The sequence below is a fragment of the Apodemus sylvaticus genome, chromosome X (assembly GCF_947179515.1).
Source record: "Apodemus sylvaticus chromosome X, mApoSyl1.1, whole genome shotgun sequence".
Lineage (NCBI taxonomy): Eukaryota > Metazoa > Chordata > Mammalia > Rodentia > Muridae > Apodemus > Apodemus sylvaticus.
Genome location: NC_067495.1, coordinates 99,881,180 through 99,909,016, shown reverse-complemented (window position 1 = coordinate 99,909,016; position 27,837 = coordinate 99,881,180). Strand labels below are relative to the sequence as shown.

The 27,837-nt window shown below is 37.0% G+C and overlaps 1 protein-coding gene across 1 annotated transcript in view; it reads right to left on the bottom strand.

The window, feature by feature from the left end:
- Positions 1-27,837, bottom strand: part of Il1rapl2 (interleukin 1 receptor accessory protein like 2) — a 690,466-nt gene that overhangs the window by 649,735 nt on the left and 12,894 nt on the right. The window contains exon 2 of the mRNA XM_052170310.1: positions 5,114-5,387. Coding sequence (XP_052026270.1) covers positions 5,114-5,387 — 274 coding nt within the window. The remainder of the gene's footprint in view (positions 1-5,113; positions 5,388-27,837) is intronic.

The window sequence follows — 27,837 nt, the reverse complement described above, 5'->3', positions numbered from 1 at the left end:
CAATTTAAGAATTTTTTTGCACCCAAAGCTGATCCTGTGCCACAGCTCTCCAAACCCAAATTTCTCATGGAGGGAACTAGTCAGGAGTTCTCCCAGGCGTACTGACATACAGGCTTGCAGGAGGGACAAGCCACAGTCAGAGACAGCAAGATCAGCTAACACCAGAGATAACCAGATTTGAGAAGCAAGCACAAGAACATAAGCAACAGAAACCAAGGCTACTTGGAATCATCAGAACCCAGTTCTCCAACCAGAGCAAGCACTGGATACCCCAACACAAAGGAAAAGCAAGATTTTGATGTAAAATAACATCTTATGATGAGGGCTTTAAGAAACACATAAATCAATCCCTTAAAGAAATACAGGAGAACACAGATAGAAGCCCTTAAAGAGGAAACACAAAAATTCCTTAAATAATTACAGGAAAACACAACCAAACATGTGAAGGAAATTAACAAAACCATCCAGGATCTAAAAATTGAAGTAGAAACAATAAAGAAATCACAAAGGGAGACAACCCTGGAGACAAAAAATATAGGAAAGAGATCAGGAGTCATATATGCAAGCATTACCAACAGAGTACAAGAGACCAGAGAGAATATCAGGTGCAGAAGATACCATAGAAAACATTGAAACAAAATGTGGTATATATACACAATGGAGTACTATTCAGCCATTAGAAACAATGAATTCATGAAATTCTTAGGCAAATGGATGGAGCTGGAGAACATCATACTAAGTGAGGTAACCCAGATTCAAAAGATGAATCATGGTATGCACTCACTAATAAGTGGATATTAACCTAGAGAACTGAAATACCCAAAACATAATCCACACATCAAATGAGGTACAAGAAGAACAGAGGAGTGGCCCCTTGTTCTGAAAAGACTCAGTGAAGCAGTATTCGGCAAAACCAGAATGGGGAAGTGGGAAGGGGTGGGTGGGAGGACAGGGGGAGAGAAGGGGGCTTATGGGACTTTTGGGGAGTTGGGGGCTAGAAAAGGGGAAATCATTTGAAATGTAAATAAAAAATATATTGAATAAAAAAAGAAAACAAGTAACTTTCAACCAAAAGTTATCAAAAAAGATAAGGCAGGACACTTCATACTCACCAAAGGAAAAGTCTATGAAAAAGAACTCTCAATTCTGAACAGCTATGCTCCAAATGCAAGGGCACCCACATTCATAAAATAAATTTTACTAAAGCTAAAAGCCCAAATTGTACTTCACACAATAATAGTGGGAGACTTTAGCACCCCAGTCTCATCAATGGACACGTCATGGAAACACAAACTAAACAGAGGCACAGTGAAACTAAGAGAAGTTATGGACCAAATGGATTTCACAGATATCTAGAGAACATTTCATCCTAAATCAAAATAACATACCTTCTTCTCAGCACCTCATGATACCTTATCCCTAAATTGACCACATAATCAGTCACAAAACAGGCCTCAACAGATACTATAAGATTGAAATAATCCCATGCATCCTATCAGATCACCATGGACTAAGGCTGGTCTTCAATAGCAACAAAAACTACAGAAAGCCCACACACACAAGGAAGTTGAACAATGCTCTACTCAATGATAACTTGGTCAAGTAAGAAATAAAGAAAGAAATTAAAGACCTTTTAGAATGTAATGAAAATTAAGTCACAACATATGGAAATTTATGGGACACAATGAAAGCAATGCTAAGAGGAAACCTCATAGTTCTGAGTGCCTCCCAAAAGAAACTGGAGAAAGCATACACCAGAAGCTTAACAGCACACCTGAAAGCTCTAGAACAAAAAGAAGCAAATGCACCCAAGAGGAGTAGATGGCAGGAAATAAACTCAGAGATGAAATCAATCAAGTAGAAACAACAAAGAACTATACAAAAAATCAACAAAATCAGGAGCTAGTTCTTTGAGAAAATAAACAAGATAGGTAAACCCTTAGCCAGACCAAACAGAGGGCACAGAGACAGTATCCAAATTAACAAAATCAAAATAAAAAGATAGATATAACCAAAGAAACTAAAAAAAAAAATCATCAGATCCTACTAAAAGCCTATATTCAACAAAACTGGATAATATGGGTGAAATGGGCAATTTTCCAGACAAATACCAAATACCTAAATTAAATAAGGATCAGATAAACCATCTAAACAGCCCCATAACCCCTAAAGGAATAGAACCAGTCAGTAAAAGTCTTCCAACCCCCCAAAAAGCACAGGACCAGATGGGTTTCATGCAGAACTCTATCATACCTTCAAAGAAGACCTAATACCAATACTCTTCAAACATTTGCCCAAAATAGAAACAGAAGTAACACTACCCAATACATTCTATGAAGCCACATCTTTGCTGAGTACTTTCCCTTGAAGATTGTCGTATATTAGAATATTAATTTTTATTACCTTTTACATTAACATAAAAAGTGAGGTGTTCTACTATTAGATGTGTGTGTGTGTGTGTGTGTGTGTGTGTGTGTGTGTGTGAGTGTGTGTGATAGGACTGGTCAATTCCTGCAGAATGATGGTTACCAAACTTTGTGAGCCTTACCAACGGACATACAGGGGTTATTTTTCCAAAGTTTTACTCATCCCAATTGTTTCTTTACTCCTTAAGGCCTGATGCACAAATGAAAGTAGTCACCTATTATGCTTAAGTCCAAACCTCTGATATTGATCTGCCTGCAGCTAAGGAGCCACTGGCTCATATGGTATCAATGAAATTTATAATCAAAGCCAATCTGGTATGAAATAGAAAGAGGGGATAACTGTGAGAAATGTAAAGGGACACTGAGAATCTCTAGGATGTCTGAGTAGTTCTTCAGTATGAAGAGAATTGTCTACAAAATACCACAATGCTTAGGCAAGGGATTTAAATCAGCAGTAAAGTAATTGCCTAGAATATAGAAGGCCATGGATTTAATCTCAAACATGGCAAATAATATACACAGCTTTCCGAAAAGTGAATATACTGTGAGGTGAAAACTTAGAAGCAGCAACAGCCTAGCACTCATTATAACTATCCTACAAATGATGGGTCCTCTAGTCTTCTATAGGCTCTATTACAAGAATTTGGGCTCTAAAGAAAATAGGTGAGTCTCAATCTATGACAGTATGTATTCAAGGTAAGTCTGGAGCATCTTTCAGTAATGTAAGGAAGTGATTATAGAAAGAAAAACTACCCAGTAATGATGGGATTATATCAAAAGGAAACAGGAGCCAACTGAAGGAGCTTCCAATTTCTAAATTTAACACATTTCAACAAAAAAGTGGAGTTGTACTGTATAATATAAATATACATGATAAAAAGCAATTGACTGAATAGACAAAAGGGAGAGGAGAGACCAAACTCCTATAGGGAAGAATTATAATTTATATCACTATTCTGTTGTGAAGGGGGTGAAATATCATTACCCACTTCAAAAGATGGGCTGTGAAAAATGACTTTCTTCCAAAGACTATAGTAAGAAGCCTTTTGCGATAGCACAAGCCTATAATCCCAACACTTGGGAGGCTGAGGCAGAAATGCTACATGTTCAAGGTCTGTTTAATATACATAGCTAGTTCCAGGAGATTCAAGAAAGGAAGGATTTATTTTTTACAGTAAATAAAGACAAATTCTACTTAAAATCAGGTGATCAAAGTCAACACCAATAGTCATATCATATTGATTATTTGTGACCTTGATATACTATTATGAAGATGGAATTTTGCTAAGATAAGGATTGAAAAGCTGAGAAGGGAAAGAAGGGAGACAGCAAGAGTGGGGACATTTATAGAGTAGAGGCAGTAACAAGTAACTAGTTCATGATTTCAGCCAAGAACCTTAGTATAGTGGGATAATGCTTTTTAATGGAAGTGTACGTTTATGAAAACCATTAGAATAAAAAGCAAGTAGATTAGAAGAAAAAGTACTTTTGATCAGCAGGCTTCAGTGCTGGTAAGGATTAATAAGGGGCAAGGAGGCAAAGAGTAGTGACATCCTGGAAAATACAATGGCAGTCTTTTAAAAAGTGAATGTTATCTGTTTCTCAGTTGTGCCAAGAGCTGCACAAATGGAGTATGTTGTCTATCACTAAGGACACAAATGCTGCTTTTGCTGTGTCCATGGGGATTCATCTTACCTTCAAAAGAAACTAACCTCTCTTTCTGCTCCTCTCAGTACTCCCCTGCACATGTGCACAAAAGTGATTCTAAGGCTTCAGGAGCTTTCTCTATTTATACACTACCTTGTTCTCTTGGCCTTTAGAACAATGAGGACTCACCAGGGAGTTTCAAGTGCTTTTGATGAAGAAGTGGCATAGCTTTACACCTGAGACAAAAATAGAAAGGGTCTGTATTTCCAAGAAGTTAAAATCAAATAGTAGAGTGCAAGTTCCCGGTGAAATGGCAGAATTGAAAGGTGAGTTAAAGGTCATTTCAGCTGTGTACTTTAATACCAAATGTGGTCTCTATCTGAAATGCTAGCTCCTAGGTTGTAATGCTAGGCTGGGGAGGGAGATCACAAGAGTCCCTAAGGTAAAACAATTTGCTTCTTATTGTAAATGTCTGACAAGAATTAGATCTATTAAATCTTCAGAATATAGGACTTGGAACTTCAGGATGACCAAATGATTGTTGAGTTTTATGTTGAATATTTAGACAGAGTAGAGTTAAGCTCATTTGGCAAATTGTGTACATAGTACCAGTTCATTTGCTGTAAACTTCTTGGACAGCATTTGAAGCTACTTTCCATCAACAAGAGAGGCCAAGACCTTGGCCGAAATGATATGTGAGGTCAGTTCCATGGCCAGGTGCCAAGATCATTGAATCAATTGCCTCTATAGTGAAATAATTGTTACTATAAGACCCTGGAGCAGGAGTGGAGATAGGAAAGAAAAGAGCCACACAGTTTTCTAAATTAAAGACATACACACAGTAAATAGGAGTCCTACCTTGAGACAATCTGATAAAAATGTGGTATGTAGTTCCAATTGATCACTGAAATTGAGTCTGCTGAATTTCTTCAGCTGCTTGCTACATAATGTGAGTCACCCCAGCCACAATTCTGACACATCATGACAAAACAAAAGACTGCAAGGCACATGGTTGAACAACATGATTATATGATATTTACCTCAAAACACAAGTGTAGAATCCACTGTCTTGTGCCTCAGCTGAGTGAAACCATATGGCGTCTTCCTCTTTACTCATCCTGACCTCTGAAAAGATGATGGGTTCTTCCAAGTCACCTTTGTTTCTGTACCACATGAGCCTGAGCCCTGTACTCTGGGCCATGCTGTAGTTGGTGCGGATATAACTGTAGAAAAGAGCACATTTCACTCGGACAGGTTCACCTGCCAAAGCCATGTATGTCTTGAGATCCACCGACCAATCAATGCAGCCGTCCACTGAAAGAAAACAAGATAAGACATGAGATATGGGGAACATCATGTATAACAACAACAATAGCTGCCATTATGCATACTGGACTTTGTATGAATCAAGCTTTAGAGATGGCTTTATTCAATCCTCCCAGTGGAGGAGATAAACCAGCATCTTCCTCTCACTTTAAAGTATAGATGCTGCTCTAGCTCTGTGTCCTGAAGACATTTCCTATCCTCTACAGCAAGTTTTAGGTAAAAAAAAAAAAATTATGCTAGCTATGCCCCCCACACTCTCCCCTCACACAAGGCTCTCTAGCACTCTACACATGCCTACATGATTATCCTGGGGCTACACAATAGAGTGGCCTGCCTTGTGATTCACTCCAGTTAACCAGAAAATCTTTGTGAGATCATATGAACCTAGACTAGTTGTCTAGACTTATCAGACACTGATATACCACTTTCAGGTCATTCTGATTGTTTGTCAGGAGTCTTATAAGACAAGTATTACTAAGAAAACCCTGCCCAGGTCAGGCCCAGTCCTGGATATTAACACTAATATTCATACTTTACTGATGAGAACACTGAGATTCACTTAAAAAGACCCTACCCAAGACCACAGAGCTAATAAATCATTAGAACTCAATATCTGACCAGAGATTACATACCATCTCAACCCCTACTTTATACTACCTATATCTATAATCATGAGAATAGCCACTGTTATTTACTTGCTGTTGAGAAAGCAATGCTGAGATTGTGTTAGACACCTAAAGTGATTACTCCCCAATACACACACATGCACACACACACACACACACACACATACAAACACACACAGATACACATATGCATATATATATAATCTATTAATAGCATATATTTAAATATAGGTTGCTTTTTCTTTATACTCTTAGGCTTCTCTTGCTGCTTAGGTGGTATATGCTCATAGGGATATAGTATATTAATGTCAGTTTTAATCAGATAATACCAGGTGGATAAATCTAGTATTAGAGAAATATAGATACGGTAAAATCCAGAAGGATTAGAAATAGATGCATAAGTTAATTTACTATGCTACTCAATACAACTAACATAGGTATTATACTTCTGAACGTCTATTGGTTTTTCAAAGATCCCATCAATCGATGCTGTCCTTTTATATTACCTGTTTAGCTTTCTAATCATATCATAAAAATGTGTAATTTTTCCATTCTAAAATGATTTTTGCTTATAATTCTGTAGAATGATCTGTTTCCTTTATCAAATATTGGGAACTCTGTAACCCAGTGTGTTTAATATTTTAACCTCAGTTGACAGGGAGTTTAAAGCCAGATGCAGTGCTCAAATGTAATAACTATCATACTTCAAAATTTCACTTTCTCTATATGAAGGGTTATTGAACTAGGGTTCAAGGGTACTCAAGGGAAAAGTGCCCTAATAGGCTATAGACTGTTGGCAAAATAATGTGCCTATTCATATATGCATACTTTTCATGGGAGATTTTTAGACTACACGTCATTAGATTGTCAAAGACATGCATAGCTTAAAACTCCACAGTTTCTTTTGGATAATTGTTGTATGGTTTTGCAGAGCAAACCCATGGCCTTTTGCAGGTTATGAAAGTATTCTGAGATTGATTTACAACGTAAGCATAGTTTCCTATTTTGATTACCCTGGTTCATATAGGCTTTTATGACAAACTCCTCAAGTAGTATGTGAAGTATCAGGACAGTGATTGTTTTGCATTAACAAATTTGAGTTTGAAAATAATGTCAAATTGTGTAATTACCATATTGATAGAAAAAGAGATTTTTTCATTTCCTTCTTCAACTCCTTCAGTTTCCACCTCTAAGCTCTCTGTTATATAATATAGATCACTGCAAGCTCAAGCTACATTTCCCAATCTTAGCAGGCTGGTTTTGCCTATAAACTATGAGGCATTGTTGCTATTAAAGATAATAAAAATATTTGCTCCTGCATCATAGCAGTCATGTCCGAGAACAATTTGAGAGATCCAACTGCCATTACAATTAGCTTTATCACAGGGACCTTGAAACCACACTGAGAATTCATTTCATTTTGAATCCAATGCATTTAGTCCTTTGCTTCTTCTTCCCTTGATTTAAACATCAGGGAAGGAGTATTTATAAATAAGGAAGTCAACAGACAAAACAAACAAAAAAACACAAATTGAGCAACTAGGGGGAAATAAAATTTCTAATTATCATTTTTGAGTTTTTGTTTTTAATATTCACAATATGTGATTGCACTGTGGCCTTTTCCAACAGACCTAAAGGACCTTTGCTATAAGACAGACAAAGAATATGATGCTAGGAATTCTGAAGGCTCACCTGATACCAATTATTATTTTCTCCAGAAAACATACCAGTAGAAATTTATTTCCATGAGTTGTATTGTTGTATTGTAGCATTATATCTTTAGATCATTAGACCACTACTAGATACTAACAAGGTGGTTTGATTTGTTTTTATTGGATTTCTATTCTTAGCTGTTCACCTGAGGGAAAGGAATGGGTGGCATAAGATATAGCACATTTATTTTTAGATCTAGGATGAGTGAAAGCAACTAAAAAGTATAGCATGAAATTCCAGGTCTAAAGAATCAGGTGTGATGATAGTATTAAGGAACTGAAATCTTAAATTTTAGTAAAAAGCCCAGAGAGATGTCAGAGGATCACAAACAATGGAACAATAGGTCACACATGACTGAATTTTCCATTGCCACTAGGAATCACAAGTATAAGTTACATTGATGCCACAAAGAGATGGTAAATAACACATCACACGTCCAGAGTCATTTGCATGCTGAAAGGCCATACATATTTGGAAAATAGCTGAAAAGATGCAGCTGTGATGCAGCTGGCAAATGTTTAGGCTATAGCCAAGGAGTTTACATGGTGGAACTGAATAGTCTACACAGGAGCCCCCAGAGGAGGCTAGCCTATAAGTTTGACCTCATCAACCTTGTATCCAGCCCACAGAGACATGCAGCCCTATTCTGTTCACAATTCCAGTGACAGCTTTGGAAGCAGACCTCCCACGGGGTTTCAGCGAAGTGTTTTCCATATAGACTGAATTCTCTCACAGGTGATTCTATAACTGGGTCTCTCTGATTCATTACAAGTGTGAACAGAGGCACCACAGGCAGGAAAACACTGTTTTCCCCCAACTGGTGAGATTCTGTGGTTGGTAAAGTTTATTAAAGAAAAACAGATTGAAAATATAAAAGGGTGCCTCCTCAAAGTCTCATGCCTACCACCTTGATTCAGGCTCACAAATAATTATTCTTGATTCAGTCTTCTTGGCAGAAAATGCTTTAATGCTTTATTTTTTTTTTTAAGTTTTCCAAACCAGTGATAACAGAGCAAAGAAAGCCACTAAAAGTTTAGGACTCTATTTAAATAATTTCTATTCCAGTCTGCAAAAACAGGCAAACAGATGTGTGACTGGAAATGTTGATTTGAAGATTCAAAACAAGGGGTGTATGGACTTTATACATGGACACTGTGACATTTGTGCAGTTTATTTGCCGGAAGAAGAACCCTAGAGGGGTAAACTAGTGAAATCTCCTGAAAAGTACCCTAGGGAACTACAGCAAGGCAGTTTAGCCATTTTATAATCACAGTTTTTCACTTCCATACTGACATGCCTTCAAAAATGAAGCCCCGTGAAAATCTTTGTTAAGAGGATATGATGCCAATATTAACAACTATAAATACATTTTAAAGGGAAGAAAAAGAACATTGAGTGTAGTTAAATTAGACTCCCATGGCCATGCACATTACAATTCTGTTACAGGTATAGCGAGAAAATTGATATACAACTGCACATATAATTGCTAATTCTGTATTTTTACAAAAAATTCAAGATTTGCCTAAAAATCCCCATTAAGTAAGTAAGTTTATTGACCCAAGGGAAAATATGCAAATTCTAGACATTTTGGTGAGTAGTTTTGTTTCAATTTATAGCCTCTAGAATCATACTGTTTTTAATACATTCTTTTAAAAAAAAATATTTTTAACTTTATCAACTCCATCGCATTCATTTTCACCACCAGCTCTTTCTCTTGAATCAATAGGGTAGTTAGTAATTGGGGGCAATTCAAGAAATTTCCACTAGAGGGAGACCTGTCCAAGTCTTTGTGTAGCATTCAAGTTTTCTGTGCCTACTTTCCAAAACTAAGAATTTGTTAGAGGTCAGGCACTGGTCGCTAGGGAAGAATCATAGCACAGCTAAGAGGATGGCACGCTGTGGAGATAAAGGTAGCCAAAACTTGAGAATGCAGCAGAAATCATTCTCAAAAGAGAGGGTGGAGAGCATACACAGAGCACATGAGTAACAGCTGGAGACACATAGCAGCAGCAAGAGAAATGAACTGAATCCTTAACCTTAGACTATGTAAGCAATAGAATAGATGTCCAAGAAGAACGGAGGAGTGGACCCTGGTTCTGGAAAGGCTTGGTGCAGCAGTATAGGACGATGCCAGAACAGGGAGGTGGGAAGGGGTGGATGGGGGAATATGGGGAGGGAAGAGGGCTTATGGGACTTTGGGGGAGTGGGGAGCCAGGAAAGGGGAAATCATTTGAAATGTAAATAAAAAATATATCGAATAAAAAAAAGTGCTTAGACAAAAAAGAAGAAGAAGAAGAAGAAGAAGAAGAAGAAGAAGAAGAAGAAGAAGAAGAAGAAGAAGAAGAAGAATAGGTAAGCAGTCCACTTGATGTTGAGATATTCTACAAGGTTTTTACCCCTCTCATTTTATTCTCATGTCGACTCAGCAAGAAAGGGACTCAATATTCTCATTTTACTAAAAAGAAAATAAATTCACTCCAAGAATTTAAGTGACTAGCTTAAGGTCAGTTAAGGTACAATGACAGCAGACACCAACCCCATGATCACCCATTGGGATAAAATGAATGATCACTACTTTTGTGTTTTTGAAAGAATCTTTATATTTTTATGAATTGGATTATATGTTCCATTTTCATATTTTTACCCCCTACTAATCATGAATGAGAACGTTCTGCTGAAATAGAGTCCTTCATCTCATTTCAACCTAGTCATTACACTTAATAATGGCCTGGCAACCATTTTAATTTCCCTGTCATTACAAGATCTGTGTGATGTTTTGTCAGGATCATCTTTTTGGTTCTTATCTGACAGAGGAGCCTGGGTGGTATAATGGAAGTGAAGTCACACTGGGTCATTACATCCAACTCTTCAACTCCTGTTTCCCTGAGAGCAGAGGAGCTCCTGAGAAATGGTCAGTAGCCAGAATCTCGTCTCAGATGCCATGATGTTCGTGTTGAAAATGGACAGTAAATGTGTCCATGGGAAGCAGGATATCAGCACAGCCCACACCCCTCCGCCAGAATTGCTACTGCCTACTTAAACTCAGAATACTTGGCAGTAAGCCACTTTCCTGTGCCAGTTAGGCCCCACCACCCATAATTGTTCAGTTATCTGAGCCAAAAATGTTGGGTGCCATCCATGAATCTTATCTTTTCCTTCCCACTGACCTTCCCTTTAATCCTTACTCCCAATAATATATTAAGCCTTGCCATCTCTAACGTAACTCACATATCTCTCCAGTTCTTTATTTTAATAGATACTAAAGTATATAGGAGACAATATTTCCTTGTGTTCTTATAATATTCTTCTTTATTGGCTTTATTTATTTTGAGAATAATTTTTATGTATTTAGAGTATAGAACTTGATGCTGTGATATCTGTATCTACTGTGAAATGATTAAACTAAATTACTATATTCTTCAACTCATGTATTTCTCATTTTGTCATGAGAATATTTAAGATATACTCTAAAAATGTTCAACTATACATTATTATCTAGAGTAATTAAGTAAGTATGTAATTAAATAAATAGATGTCTTAGACTTAATCTCCTGTTTTTTATGCCTTTAACCAACATTTCTTGTCCTCTTCTCTCTACCCTTTGTACTTAATCATTCTGGATTCTTTCACAAGTTTATCCTTTATATTTTTCATTCCACATATAAGTCATATCAAGCAACAACTGCTTTTCTGTGCTTGGCTTAATGCACTAACCATGTTTTCTATATTTTCCCATGCTGTTTTAGAAGACCAAATTAACTTATAAAGCTGGACAACATTCTGTCACGCATAGAGATAACACATATATAAATGCTTCCTTATTCGTTCATCTGTTGACAGTTTGCCCTCTTTGCCTTAGCGACTGTGGAATTGTGTTACAACAAATATGGAAATGCAGATATATTGATACATGATACCGTATATATTTTATATATGTTTCCTACACAAATATCCTATTGACACAAACGTGAGATATCTCTTGGTTACATATCTAAAAGTAGTTTTATTTTTAATTTGTTAAAAACTTCCATACTGCTTTTCCTAATTACTGTATTAATTTACATTATCATCAAGTGTGTACAAGGGTCTTCTTTTCCCCACATTCTTGCCAACTATTTTATTAAGTCTTTCTTATTGCAGTCACCTTTTCATGTGCTATATGATGTCTCATTGTAATTTTAATTCTCATTTCTCTGATGAATAGGAGCATTGAGCATTACTTTGTAAGTCTGTTAGTCATGTCCATGTCTTCTTTTGCAAACTATGTAGTTCTGCTGTTCATTTTTAATCAGAATGTTTTCCTGAGTTGTTTAAGTACTACATGCATACATAGTAACTCCCAATCTATATAGTTTACAAATGTTCTCTCCCATTCTATAGTTTATCTTTACTGTTTTGACTGTTCAATGTGTAGAAGCCTTTTTAATATTGTGAAATTTATATTTTTGCTTTTCTGATATATGATCTTTCAACATTCCCATTCAGGTCTCACCAATCCCTGGCAGATTGAGGTATTGAATGCAATCTCCTCCCTTGAATGAGGTCTCCTCCTTTGGAGGTAGGTAAACATTCTACCAATGTGGGCAAACAGATTATCCTATATCACAACCTCTAATCTGATTTTGAAACTCTGATAATAATGAACATTTTAAAGCCATGGCCACATCCTTTTACATCCAGCAAGTATTGGAGTGTTCCTCTTTGCCCATTGCTAAGCCTGGCTTCCCCTGGATTGTTTGGGAGTTCTTATCTTTTCAGCCCCTCTTTACAACTCTTCACACACCCTACTCTTTATCCAAATCTCATCATTGCCTAAGGATGCCATCCACTTTTCCTATATGTTTTCTACTAAGGGTTACTTCTGCTCTGATGAAACATCATGACCAAAAAACAAGTTGTGGAGAAAGGCATTTATTTGGTTTATACTTCCACATCATAGTCCACCTCTGAGAGAAGCAAGAGCAGAAACCTAAAGGTAGGAGCTGACATAGAAACGATAGAAGAATGACACTGGATGGCCCCTTATGGCTTCTTCAGCCTGCTTTCTTATAGAATCCAAGGGCACCTTCCCAGGGGTGGCACCACCCACAGTGTGCTAGATATTCTCACATTAATCATTAATAATCAATTAAGAAAATGAAGCACAGGCTTGCCAACAGGTAAATCTGATGGGAGCATTTTCTCAATTGAGGCTCACTCCTCTGATGACTCTAGCTTGTCTCAAGTAGACACAAAAACGCCAGCATAGCCTTTGTCCATCCGCCTTCCTTACGTTGCATTAGAATTTGCTTCTATTGAACTGATTCACTTTCTAAGAGAAAGCCTTAAAGTTCATGTCTACGAAACTGTACTTTAGTATTACATGCAAATTATTTCCTCAGTGATATTCTTACCTAGTGAGTTTATTTAAACTGTTTTATCCCAAGTGAATAATGTGTGTCTCATTTCATCTACATTTCTAGAACAAGGCTCAGTGATGTGTTGTGCATAGTAGGCACTTATAAAATCTTCAGGAGATTATAATTCACTATCTGCCAAACAAGTTCTTTAAAAAGAATTATTTGAACTTCTTAGAAATACTCTGCTAATCCTGAACTAGAGTACTGATGTGTCTAAGAATGTCAAGCAGAGTAGCCTCAAAGTATAAACTATGATCACAATGACTTTAATATTAGTACGCAGAAGGAGACCTGGATAAATAAATCTATCTCTGCCATAACTTTGCTCCAGAACTCACCCAGTAAAAGAAAGAACCAAGTATATATTCAGGCTCTTTCAAATAAGCTCAATTCTACTAAAGCATCAGCCAATCACAGTCCAAAGAAGTTCCCTGGTCCAATCAGAATTTCATAGTCTTGCTTACACAAACCTTGTGTAAGAGTGGTTACACATGGTCTCTTGTCCACTCAGGTTCTTGTTTGGAAACTCACACTGCATTTATCATCATCCTTCCATGAATTTCTTCAATTGTGTGCTTTTCTTTGAGCTGCATTTATCTAGGAGTCAAGCTAAAAATGGTTTCTTATAGCGGTTTTTGTCTGTCATCCTATTTGTGGTTTGATTATCTATCTATCTATCTATCTATCTATCTATCTATCATTTCTATTAATAATTCTATTTCCAATGAGTACTTCTTCAACCATAAACTTAGTATGTCTTCTTTAAAACATATTTATATATTGTCTTCCCATGAGACCTCACAGAATTCAGTGTTGCCTGAGCAAAGTACACAGGTTACTAATTTCTTCCTAACTGGTAGTTAACTGTTGGATTATTGAAAATCTTTACTAAAACGACTGAATCCATTTTGGGTCAAGTTTAAAGAAATATGAGGAGAATCACATCTTTCTGGCTTAACTAAGGGTTTGTCATGCTGTTCATGTAATTTTTCTGGACTTCAAATCCAAGGTCATGAAATTGGCACAGAGCTGACTAGAGATCAGAAAGCTTGGCTTCTTATTTCCCTCTTCTTCTTTATGGAGGGATTTGACTTAAAGAAAGTCAGGTCCTATGCTTAAAAGAAATAAAGAAACTAGATAGGCTTTAACCCCAAATCAAAAATACTGTGAATTGTCTGAGTATTGCTGAGGTCCATGGTCAAGATGACGTTCACATACTCACTTGGGGTAGTGCCCCGATGATCTCTTTTTAATGTATTTCCTCAGTTTCAATATTATGAAAAACTAAAAGGAATAATAATAAAAACTCATAATATCACCATACCAAATTAATAATGTTCACAGTTTCCCCACTCACTTTCAACAGCTCTGTTTTATTAAAGGAAGAAAGCATTAGCAACACAGTTAATGCCACCTTTAACCAGAGTGTAAAGCTCCGCATTTATCTTATATAGTGATCGGTGCTTATACTTATATAAATTCTAAATCTATTTTGCTGATTTTGTGCTGTAACTCTAAATCCTTTGCATATGATAATATACATGATTTCAATATAAGTTACTTTTGTTTCACATTTATAGTAAAGTTGGTTTACTAAATTTCTTTTCTCAAATTTGGGCAACAGAAGCCATATCACCTGTAAGTTTCACATTAAAACAATGAACGGACATAATGAAATACTCTAGCACATGTTAATGTTTCATGCTTATTTAATGTAATATGTGGATATAACTCTGTTTCACAATATGCATATTTGTTCTGTACTTTGTGTTATTTAGGGTTACTATTGCTGTGATGAAACACCATGACCAAAAGCAAATTGAGGGAGGAAAGGTTTATTTGGTTTCCTCTTACACATTGAAAGAAATCAGGACAGGAACTCAGTAGGGCAAAGATGTGGGGGCAGGAGCTGATGCAGAGACCATAGAAGAGTGCTGCTTAGTTGCTTGTTTCCCCACGCTTGCTTGCATTCTTATAGAACTCAAGATGACCAGTCCAGGGATAGCAACACCTACAATGGGCTTGGCCCTCCCTTATCAATGCCTAATTAAGAAAATGTCTTACAGCTGGATCTTATTGCAGCATTTTCTCAATTGAAATTCCCTCCATTAAGATAGCTCTAGCTTATGTCAAATTAAGATCAGTCAGCACATGCTATATTATATCAAAATATTATGGAATTTTAAATATTTATATATTATAAATTATATAGAAATATAATAGATTTCATGACAAACTGAGTTGTGTATTTGCATTTATTTACATAATGTGTTTATTTTACTTGTATGGTTATATGGCATATGAAGAACATATATCATAGATATATTCATAATTACACTTACATATTGTGTGTGGGCATTAGCAACTGAAACAATGGCCTGACACATTCTGCATCCCCACTCATATTTTCATATTAACCATGGTAGAATTATACAAAATTAATATTTTTGCCAGTCAAAACAGGTACAGAAAGAACATTAATGGACAAGGGCAAAAGTTTCTCCACTTTGTCCTTTCCAACATTTACTGTAACTCTATCTCTGCCCAAGGTATGTACCTCCCATAGCTTTAGCCAGCAGCAGAGTTGGGGAAGCTGGAAATGGTTCAGTCATCTTGAATGAAGTAGAGAAGGAAATCCTGACACAGACACCATTGGGAAGGGAAAGGTACAGTTCTTAGTGACCTTAAGCTCGGAATACCCAAGATACAATTTACAGACTACATGAAGCTCAAGAAGAAGGAAGACCAAAGTATGGACACTCTGGTCCTTCTTAGAAGAGGGATCAAAATACCCATAAGAGGAGATACAGAGACAGAGCAGAGAATGGAGGAAAGGCAATACAGAAACTGACCTCACGTGGGGATCCATCCCATAAACACCTACCAAACCCAGACACTATTGTGGGTGCCAACAAGTGCTTGCTGACAGGAGCTTCCTAAATCATATGAATCAACCCAGGATGCTATGAAGGTTATGTCCTATATATGCCAATTTATAGGCAGAACAAATAGCTGTCTCCTGAGAGGCTCTGCCAGTGCCTGACAAATACAGAAGTAGATGCCCATAGCCATTCATTGGACTGAGCACAGGGTCCCCAATGGAGGAACTAGAGAAAGTACTGAAGGAGCTGAAAGGGTTTGCAGCCCCATAGGAAGAACAACAATATGAACCAACCAGTATCCCCAGAACGCCCAGGGACTAAACCACCAACCAAAGAATACACACAATGGGACACATGGCTCCAACTGCATATGTAGCAGAGGATGGCCTTGTCAGGCATCAATGGGAGGAGAGGCCTTTGGTTCTGTGAAGGCTCGATGCCCCAGTGTAGGGTAAGGCCAGGACAGGGAAGCAGGAGTGGGTGGGTTGGTGAGCAGGGGGAGGGTGGATGGGATAGGGAGTTTTGGGATGGGAAATGAGGAAAGGGGATAACATTTGATATATAAATAAAGAAAATATCTAATTAAAAAAAGGAAAAAAAGAATGTATTACATTGCAAGAACACCCAGAGGGAGGACATAGCCTAAGGGAGAATTGAGGCTCCTGGAATTGGTCATCACAGGATGCCTGAGCCTGGCCACATGAGGCCTGGCTCAAGGAGGCTCTGTATTACTAACAGCAAGAAGAATGGCAGGAATGGAATTGAAGAGGGTTTGAATATAAAATTAGTCTTGGAGTTTGATGTTCCCAGAGAAGTCATTTTCCTTTAGCAAATAACATTTGTGTCCCTTTCATAGGGTTGTTGTGACAACTAGATGATGGAGATATGCTAGGCACTTAGAAGAGACAAAATGTAACATCTAGTTAGCACTCATATATTAGTTATTCATAGATAAATTAATGGTAGTAATATGAAATACAAATACATAACTGTATTTGTAACAATTCCTATCAACAATAAAATCTTTGATCTGAAAAGGTTAATATTGGAAGTGATAATTTATACTATTGAAAATAGCATATAATATAAGCTTTGATAATTCAGTTTAGATTTGGTAGAAATAAATCAACTCATTATCCTAATAATAACCCCCTAAGATGTTATAAATATTTTCATATACTTGTTTGTAATTTGTTTCCTATCATCATCATATTTGCACACTGTTTTCCAGCTGACACCAACAAAGGATTCAAAGACTTGCTCTCTTTGTTTTTATAACTCTTTTGATGGTGTCCTTATTAACAATCTGCTTGAGAACTTTTCATGACAAAGGAGCAGCTGTGACTACATGCATACATTTTATCTCTTATGACATTGATTGTGATATCATGAAATAATTAGGAAATAAGAACTGCGTTGGACACCATGCTGGTGTCTTATGGCTTTCAAAGATAAAGCATGCAGTTCAGTTGGCTTTCATAACTGGCTGGAATCATTACAATTTATAGGTAGAACAAACAGAGCTTACCCTGTCCCATCATAGCTGTCCAGAGAGTCTTGTTTAAGAGAATCTGAGACACTTCACAAAGAAAGGGATTTACCTGACTTTGCTTTTTTTATGTTGCGTTTTAGTGTCTTTGGGAATCATCAGGATGTTTTTTGTTTTGTTTTGTTTTGATTTCTGAAATAGATGTCTTATATATGAAGAGGAATAACAAACACCCTACAAATCTCTCTCTCTCATTCTCTCGCATTCACACACATATATGCATGCATATCAAACAGTGATTTATTTTTATCTAACCTTTTATCCTGCTAATGAGACTATGTGTATTTAGATTTAATTAGGGAAAATAGGAAAAGAAAGAGGGAAGGTATACTTAGCTATTAGATGGTCTCTCATCCTTACTAAATCATATGAATCAACCCAGGGTGCTATGAAGGTTATGTCTTATTAGCTAAAAGGACAGGGAACTAAAGTGTGTCTGTGTTTTGATCCAACTTTCTCATCTGTAAAATGGAAATGCTTCTCCTCCTTACTATGCAGTTTTCTTCTATCTATCAGGCAGCTAGATCTAAAGTGGGGGATCATTCATTTGTTATAACCACAGCTACAATATCATGTAAGGTGGCTTTGATAACTAGCTTTATGTATCAACTTCATTAAGTCACTATCCAGTCATTTGGTCAAACATAATTCTGGATGTTTCTTTGGGGATTTTTCTAGAGAAGACTGATATAGTAATCAGTTGACTGAGTCAAATAGGTTGCCTTCCCTAAAATGGCTTAATTTGGCCTTATCCAATCAACCTGAACAGAGCGTGCATGTGCGTGCACACACACGCACACACACACACACACACACACACACACACGCACACGCACATGCACACGCACGCACACGCACACACACACACACTCGCACATGCACACTCATATGCACGCTCACGCACAGGTTGAGTACAAGAGTATTCCTTCTTCCTGAGTGCTTTAGAGCCAGGACATCGGTTTCCTTTAGACTTTAAATGAAACATGGTCTCTTTTTGTGTCTAGAGTCTGCTGACTTTCAAGCTATAATTTATACCATCAGTCATCCTTGGTCTCTACCTTGCTGACTGCAGATCCTGTGAACTTACAAGCCTCTATAACTACATAAGCTACTTGTAAAATAAATGTCTGTATCTCTCTTGATATCTATCTGTCATCTTTCTACTTACCTACCTATCTGATATACACATAAACATACATACATATATACTTACATATATAATTATTTCTCTGAAGGACAATGATAAACATTATCTTACTTAACCCTTATCAAATCAAAAAGCACAGAGTATGATGAGTTCTATATTTGGATTAGGGCATTGAAGCTCACACCAATAAAATCATGATTCTTTAAACTTTCCATGTTGTTGACTCATGGAAAAGAATATCATGTGGTACTTTATACAGAAAAAAATGGCAAGGTCATTATTGCCTGAAGTGGCTGGCTATTCCAGGCTTTACTGACTCTTCTGAACAGTGAGGGATCAACTCATTGGTGTTCCTGTAGCCTGTGTTTGAGACACTGGGAAATAGAAAATTAAATTATCTAAAGAAGGTCACATGTCTGTTAAGGAAGTAGAGGAGAAAAATTACTAATATTCAGATACACCTATATTCGACTTCAGAATCTGTCACTGACATGTTTGTGCATTCATGTCTTTGGACAGCTAGGACCACATCACTTTGCCTCAGTTTCCCCATATGTGAAATAGTGTCTATTTATGAGTTTTTAAAGAACATAATGAAAATGACACAGTATTTAGAATAGACTTAGAAGCATAGTAAACATTGTAAATACTACTATTGCTGCTACTTACATAGCAAAATGTGGCAAAGTAGCGAGTATATGACTCTGAAATCCGTGCTTTCTGCTATGGACTTTCTACTCCCCTGGCTTTTGTTTTGAATTTTTCAATAAACAGTCTTTGTGGTTTTTAACAAAAGCTCTCATGGAGTAATGCATGACAGATGGCAAGTACTATTATATTCAGGTTCACCACCTTTAAAATTTTGTCATGACAGAATTCATCAGAACTTATTTATTACTACCTTAAAGTGCCTTACTGAATTAGCCAAATTGACCGTTTATCTTTGCTACCATGAACTATAGTGCAAGTGTGTAGCATTGTAGCCAGAGGCCCTATGGGACACATTGTTATGAAGAAGAAAAAATAATAATCCTCACCTAATGGAGGTAAACAATTCCTTCCTGTAAAACTTCCATCTCAGCCCATATGTGGGCTATGTGAGGTTTTGAAAATCATTTTTAGTAAGAGACCTTTGGGGAGATGCCGGCAAAATTTGTGGTCATAACATGATATATATATCTCTTCATGACAGATCCCTGGGCCAACTGTCCCCCTACCTCATTAAATCTGGATAGCAGCGTTCAAACTGCTGGCTCACTACTCCAGTCACTGATCTTGGAACTCCTTGATTTTAGGATCAGACAAGAGGTGAGAAACGTTGCAGCACTAAGCCCAACTTGCCTAGTTATCTGGTTGAAGAAAGGCAAGATCAAACCCCACAGAGTAGTAATAACAACAAAGAGAGACAGACAGAAGGAGGGTAATAATTTATAATAAGGTTTGTAACATTTGATGGCATTTTTTAAAACTGGTCTTGCTGTGAGTTTGGACTATGTCTTAATTATGGAAGAGTTGTCAATCAAATAGAAAGTCTCTCCCGATTCCCTATTAAAGGCATCATCAAGAAGCCTTTTTCTTGTGAAACTGTACAGCCTCAAATCTAGGTCAGCCTGCCTCCATTTATGTGCAGCAAAGATGTTCTTCTTTCTGTGCTGTCAGTCATTCCAGGTCATCTGCTTTCTGATTAATCTGCAAGCACAACTTCTCAGAATCATCCATCCAAGAGTTTAGAATGGGCAGGATGGAACAGAGATAAATCTATGATTAAGACGCTCATTCACCTTTTTCTTCCTTATCTTTTCTTTCCTTTTCTTTCTTTTTTTGTGTGTGATTCCTTAGCATGTCAGTTTCAGAATAAAGGATGGTTTCTTTGATTATATTTTCAAGGCTTAAAGAAATAAGGAAGGCAAAAACTCTTGGCATTTACAAAAGGAGCCAAGTTTTCATATTTCCCCTAATGCATATGCACAGTAGATAATATATATATGAAAAGAATGGGACAGTTAGGTCATCAATCCATGCCTCTTCCATGTCATATACCTCATATAGGCTCAGTGGGGATTATTGGGTTTGGAAGTTAATTGCTTTTGGTGAGACAATGGGTTTCAGTTTTTGTTTCTTTATCTAATCTTTTTATTCATCCATTTATTCATGTACTTTAGCATTTATTGAGTAGTCATGCATTAGGCATTGGCATAAATCCAGGAACTATAATGACTAGAAATCCGTGGTCCTCATTCTCCAAAATAGTGTCATATAGTGCTCAATTATGGTGATGCTTTTAATAGGTAACAGCGTTCTATTTAACTATGTTCCAGACACTATTGTAAATGTGTATATTTATTAATTGAGTCTCTTTACAACACCTTCTTGGTGTTGACTCAGCATTTGTATTTCCCCATTTCCCAGACAAAGACACATATTATATAACTACCCCAAAATACTTGGCTGGAAAATATGAGAGCTTATAAAGATCTTGCTCCTAGAACCATGTTTTGAATCAAGCATTAAGCACAGTACCCACTTAGTGTAACAAAGAAGAAAGAATTTTGTGTCATAGAAGGCAGACTAATAGAGGAGGTATCCCTGAACCCACAAGGACCAAGTGACCTAAAGAATAGAATAATCCAGTTAGAGGAAAGAACACTTGTGAAGCCATAAAGAACTAAAACAATATGACATGGTAAGGAAACTACCAGAAGTACATGTGAGGCAGTGTCAGAAGATAACAAAGAGATAAAAAGAAGACAGATCACACATAGGCTTTAAAAAGCTAGGAATTTTTGCCCAATTACTATGAGAGCTATGTGGAAACACAGAAAGGTCTCTAAGATTCATTGTTAATATTTTTAAGCACAGTGGTCATATATGAATTTATTAACACAGTTCAGGCAAAAAAGGTGAAATTGATCCAAGTCAAGAGCAGTGAATAATAGAGTAATTGGTATACATGATGTAGAGGTGGAAAGATAAGGCATGTAAAAGATGAATGCATTCCAGGTATGGTGGCACGTGCCTTTAATCTCAGCACTTAAAGAAATGTAGGTAGGAAGACTGGTGCAAGTTCAACACAGGTCTTCTCTGTATACTGACATCTAGACCAGAAAGTTCTACGTTGTCAAACCTTATCTCAAAAGAAAAATGATGGTAGGTTGTAGAGAATGAGGTAAAGGGAAATTGCTGGCTCTCAGATTTATGCTTAACTCCATTCCCATAATTTACGGTAGTGACTGGCAACCAGCTGAGCTTTCTAATAAATACAGAATTTATAAATGAAAGAATGAGTCGATGGATAGTCAGAAGTTAAGTATTTACAAAGTAAAACATATATATCATTGCTTATTTGTAGAGAGTTAAGGAGAAAAGAGAGTCAAAAATGGCTCAAGGATTCATGCTAAGATAATTTCTTTCTAGAGTCAGAAATGAAATACAGAAGAAAGAGATGTCTGGAGACCAGGATGCAGAATTAAAATGCAGATAAATTGGTTTGAAACTGCCTCTGAGACAACCACATGGTATAATGAAAGGAATAAAACAGTGTAGAAGAATATTATAATAGGCTAACACCAATCACAAACTATGTTCCTGAAATGTCTAAGTGCTTTTTCATGATTTGTCTAATCTTTCCCTAAGCAGCTACTATCAATAGCTACCTTCTTATTTATTTATTTATTTATTTATTTATTTATTTATTTATTTATTTATTGATTTTCTATATTCTTTGTTTACATTCCAAATGATTTCCCTTTTCCCAGTTCCTCCCTCCCCATAAGTCCCATAAGCCCTCTTCCCTCTGCCCATTCCCCAATCAACCCCCTCCCATTCTCAGTCCTGGTAATCACCTACATTGCTGCATCAAGCCTTTCCAGAACCAAGGCCCTCTCTTTCCTTCTTCTTGGGAATCATTTGATATGTTAATTGTGTCTTGGGTTTTCAGAGCTTCTGGGCTAATTAATATCCACTTATCAGTGACAGCATCACATGTGTATTCTTTTGTGATTGGGTTACCTCACTTAGGATGATATTTTCCAGTTCCAACCATTTGCCTACGAATTTCATGAATTCATTGTTTTTAATTGCTGAGTAGTATTCCATTGTGTAAATATACCACATTTTCTGTATCTATTCCTCCATTGAGGGACATCTAGGTTCTTTCCAGCTTCTGGCTATTATAAATAAGGCCTCTATGAATATAGTGGAGCATATGTCCTTATTGCTTGCCAGGGAATCCTCCGGGTATAGGCCCAGGAGTGATATAACAGAGTCCTCCAGAAGTGTCATGCCCAGTTTTCTGAGGAACCACCAGACTAATTTCCAGAGTGGTTGTACCAATTTGCAACCCCACCAGCAGTGGAGGAGTGTTCCTCTTTCTCCACATCCTTGCCAACACCTGCTGTCTCCTGAGATTTTAATCTTAGCCAGGGTTGTTTTGATTTGCATTCCCCTAATGATTAATGATGTTGAACATTTCTCAAGGTGCTTTTCAGCCATTTGAAATTCTTCAGGTGAAAATTCTTTGTTTAGCTCTGTACCCCATTTTATAATAGGGTTATTTGGCTCTCTAGAGTCTAACTTCGTGGGTTCTTTGTATATATTGGATATTAGCCCTGTGTCAGATGTAGGGTTGATGAAGATCTTTTCCCAATTTGTTGGTTGCTGTTTTGTTCTTTTGACAGTGTCCGTTGCCTTACAGACACTTTGTAATTTTATGAGGTCCCATCTGTTAATTCTTGATCTTATAGCATAAGCTATTGGTGTTCTGTTCAGGAACTTTCACCCTGTGCCCATGTCCTCAAGGGTCTTCCCCCATTTCTTTTCTATTAGTTTCAGTGTGTCTGGACCTTCTTATATATTGATGGTGAAATTAAGGCCCACAGAGCTTATATAATCAGTTCAGTATCTCTCAGTTTATAAATATCAGAGTCAGGATTTAAACTTACCTTATCTAATTCTCAAGACAGAACTTTCAAGTGCTGTGATATTGTGCTAATTCTGGGACATTAAAGACTGTGAACTGAAAGTACTTAAGAAACAATGTAGTGGGCAGGAGAGATGGCTCAGCAGTTAAGAGCACTAACTGCTCTTCCAGAGGTCCTGAATTCAATTACCAGCAGCCACATGGTGGCTCACAGCCATCTGTAATGGGATCTGATGCCCTCTTCTGGTGTGTCTGAATACAGTGGAGTGTACTCACATACATAAATTAAATATATAAATCTTTAAAAAATAAAATAAAAATAAGCAATATGGTTAGACCAGGATCCCCTATAACACACAAGCCCTTACAACATGTAATAACTTACTGGAACCCTTACCCTTGTCCTATTCATTTGCCTTTTTAGCAGGTCTCACTTTGGTTGGATAGTAGTATTTGATAACATTTTTCATATTTTATGCTCTGTATGTAGGTTACGTTGTTATTTTATCTATTACTCTACACAGGTTTACTGATTGTTCATGTTTTTGTTTAAGATTCAAAACATGGTACTTTCAGTTTCAAAATAAAGATAGTCTTGGTCAAACTACCACAAACTGATCACCCTCTACATAAAATCAAGAATTTGGGGAAGATCAAAGTCAGAGATCTGAGTCCCTGGAAGACTCTAAAGTCCCCAGGCTCTTGTGTACCTGGTCAAAGAATTAGACCAAGAGCACATGGTTACAAATACAAACAGTGGGCATCAAGAAGAAAAAGTCACATACATGGCCCATTCTAGGTCATTTATGTAGTTCCCACCTTGCCTGCATTTGCATAATGTGGGCTTTTGTGGGGCATAATCTGGTTGTTGCATGGAGACCAGATGAGGAAGCTCTTACTGACATTCTCTACCAACTGGTTTCTTTCACTTGTTAGTCTTGAGATAGCTTTCTCCATTCCCTACCTCTCACAATAAGAGCATATCTAGACAATTTCTATTTTACCAAAACCTTTTGAACAGGGATGAATGTGAGAATCCAATCTGTTATCACTTCTAAGACACAGACTGATTGAAGGGAAATCTTCTGTCAATCTATGATTAGGGACTTCAAGGTAACTCAACCTTTTTTGTTTTTCTGAAGGCATTTGTTCACAACATTCTTCTCTTGTCTTTAGATACTGACAGGAACACATGAAGATCCATGTCTTACAACAGAAGTGGAGGTCATCAGCCTCCCATTTACTCCAGTGTACTAACATGATTTAAATGCTTTTAGATGAATTCTCTTAAATCTCTTCTTTAAAATTCAATGGGATGGAAAGCTTTCAAGTGTAGTTCTTTTCACGGAGTTCATTGATGAGGTAAGTGAGAAAGGAACTTGGACAAGTCTCCTTTGACTTTGGGCAAGGCCTGACTCTGTCCAGGTTCTTGAGTCCAAATTGATCATTTTCTAGCAGTAGGTAGACTCAGGAATGCAAAAATGATAGGAACCCCAAGACACTAAGTAGCAAACCATGGAGGATATTTGATGATGGATTATATTTGCAGATACTACTTGTTTGATGTGATATATGAATGACTCGTTACATGCTGGCTATCAAGCCCTGGAGAGGATGACTAGCCTTGCTGTCTACATGGGAAATGTGGACAGCACATTGGAAGGATAGGTAAAGGGTAACCAAAACCAGAAGCAAGAGGCCTGCTAACTTCCTTTTGTTTGTTATTCTCTTGAGGAATATAAGTACCAAAACCCTGTTGGCCACGAGGACAATGTTTTATCTGAAATATGAAAGTATTGGTTAGATGTTCTTTTCTGATTGGTTAGTTTTTGTTTTTTTTTCTGAGACACAATCTCATAACGTCATAAGGCTGGCCCAAATTTGCTCCGGAGGCCAGGTAGTGTCAGACTATAAACACTTCTGTCTCAGATTCACAGGTGGTGGAATTACAGGTGTAATTCCATCATACCTGACTAGTAGGGTAATTTTCATCCCGGTTTTTTGGCAAAGCATAGAACAGGAGTCAGCACTTGTTTTCCAGTAAAGGGCTTGATAACAAATATTCTCAGTGGTAAGAGCCATGCTTCACATTATGAAAACTAAACTCTCCACTAGAATGAGAAACCAGACAGAGGATATAATCGACAAAGTACAATTGTATTCCAAAACATAAAAAGAGTGAGATTAATTTGTTTCATAACATCTGACTTACAGTTTAAAGGAAACAAAATAGTTGCTTAAGCCTCCCTCCATTATACCTTGAACATATTTTGTAGCACATGATGCACATGCTGAAATCCTTTGATCCTTTGACTCAGGAGGCCACACATACACACACTAAATGACACTGTAAAACAAATGATCTTAATTTCACTATGAAAAGAATGTCTTCTCATTTCTAAAGGGTCTTATTTATAAAGCAATTGTCTAAGGGTTTCTTTTCTTCCACACAACAGTAATGAGGGTTAGGGCTAGGGACTGTTTACATTGATATTTCAAGTGCCAAAGAGAAGGAAACCAAGAGAAGCCATCAGTTCATGCATGTCAGGGAGTTATAATTCCTTTCTTAGTTCCATAGCCTGTGCTCCTGCCAAGACAGCATAAGATGACCAAATAGTTTGCATTATTATATAACCTGAATTACAGTGTCATTTAACAGTGGTGAGTGGACATGGGCTAGGTTGAATAACCACATTTATTCCTCAGGTAAGAAAATTTATTCCAGTCATTAAATTCATTTCAAGAAGCTATGCAGAGATAAGCCTGCTGAAGTCTTCCATAACAGTTTTCAGGATCAGAGCCAGAGAAGTCGCATTATAACAGAAAGTGCTTAATGCCACCCAGTAGTAACTCAAACTCCATGGACTGGGTCCAAGTTATACCTGCCTTATAATTAACTTTAATTTATGGCAAATAAGCTCTCATTGAGATTCCTTGTGGTTTGTAAGCGTTATAGTCTTGAAAGCTCTGATGAAATAAAGATTTTGAAAGATAGGTGCAAGCAGATAAAAAGTTGCACACAAATTGCCATGTTCCCGTGTAAATGAGTAGTCGTTCTATAATGTGTCTTACATTCTCTACTTTCTAACAATCTGCAATTTCCTTATTTAAAAGAAGACCGTGTGGTTTGGCAAGCTGGGTAAATTCTAACATGAACCATAATAATTTATGAGCAATTATATAAGCACATGTACACAGCCTTTGAGTAATTTGTCTTTCTGGTTACTGTCAAATAAATATTTTTTGCATCTTGAGTCTGCCTGTAGTAATTTTGCTGTAGCACCATCACCTGCAGCAATTTACACTGTGCTGTTTTTACACCCATTTGTTTCTTTTCTTGTTGCCCCCAAATTCAATTTTGAGTTCAAGTAAATGAGGAAAAGCACAGTAATTTGCTGTTTTCCTTCCTACAGCAGGCTAGTGGCTTAAGTATTTGATGATTATTAACTACATACAATTCAAAAAGATTGTTGTCTACAAGATGGATTATTCCAAATATTTTCTTATTATTTTCTTGTTTTCATTTTTTTCTGTATTCTTTGTTTACATTCCAAATGGTTTCCCCTTTCCCAGTTCCCCCCTCCCTATAAGTCCCATAAGCCCTCTTCCCTCCACCCATTCCCCACCCCTCCCCTCCCATTTCTCTGTCCTGTTACTCCCCTACAATGCTGGACCTCTCCTTCCTTCTTCTTGGGAATCATTTGATATGTTAATTATGTCTTTATTCAGAGCTTCTGGGCTAATTAATATCCACTTATCCGTGACTACATTCCATGTGTATTTTCATGTGTGGGCCTAGAATCCTAAATGTTTATCAGCTACTCTCTTAAAATCTGACGGATTATATTTATAGATTTCTCTAGTACAAAAGCAAAGCAAAAGCCTAGATATTTTTTAAGAATTTGAAACCAATCACTAGATGCATTTTTGGGATCATAAGTAAAATTAAATTCAGTCTCTCAATCAGCATCCCTTTCTCTCTCCCTCTCTCTCTTCCTCTTTATGTTCTGTTAGATTTCAGTATTGCTTATTTTTAAGTTCTAGATAACTAGTTCCAGACAGAAATAAATAAATGGCAGATCAATAAACTAGGTTGGTATATATGTATATCATATTACATATATGCATACATATATTAAATGATTGTGTGCGTGTGCTTGTGTGTGTGTGTATAATTTGTATATCTAAAATAGAGATATCCCCT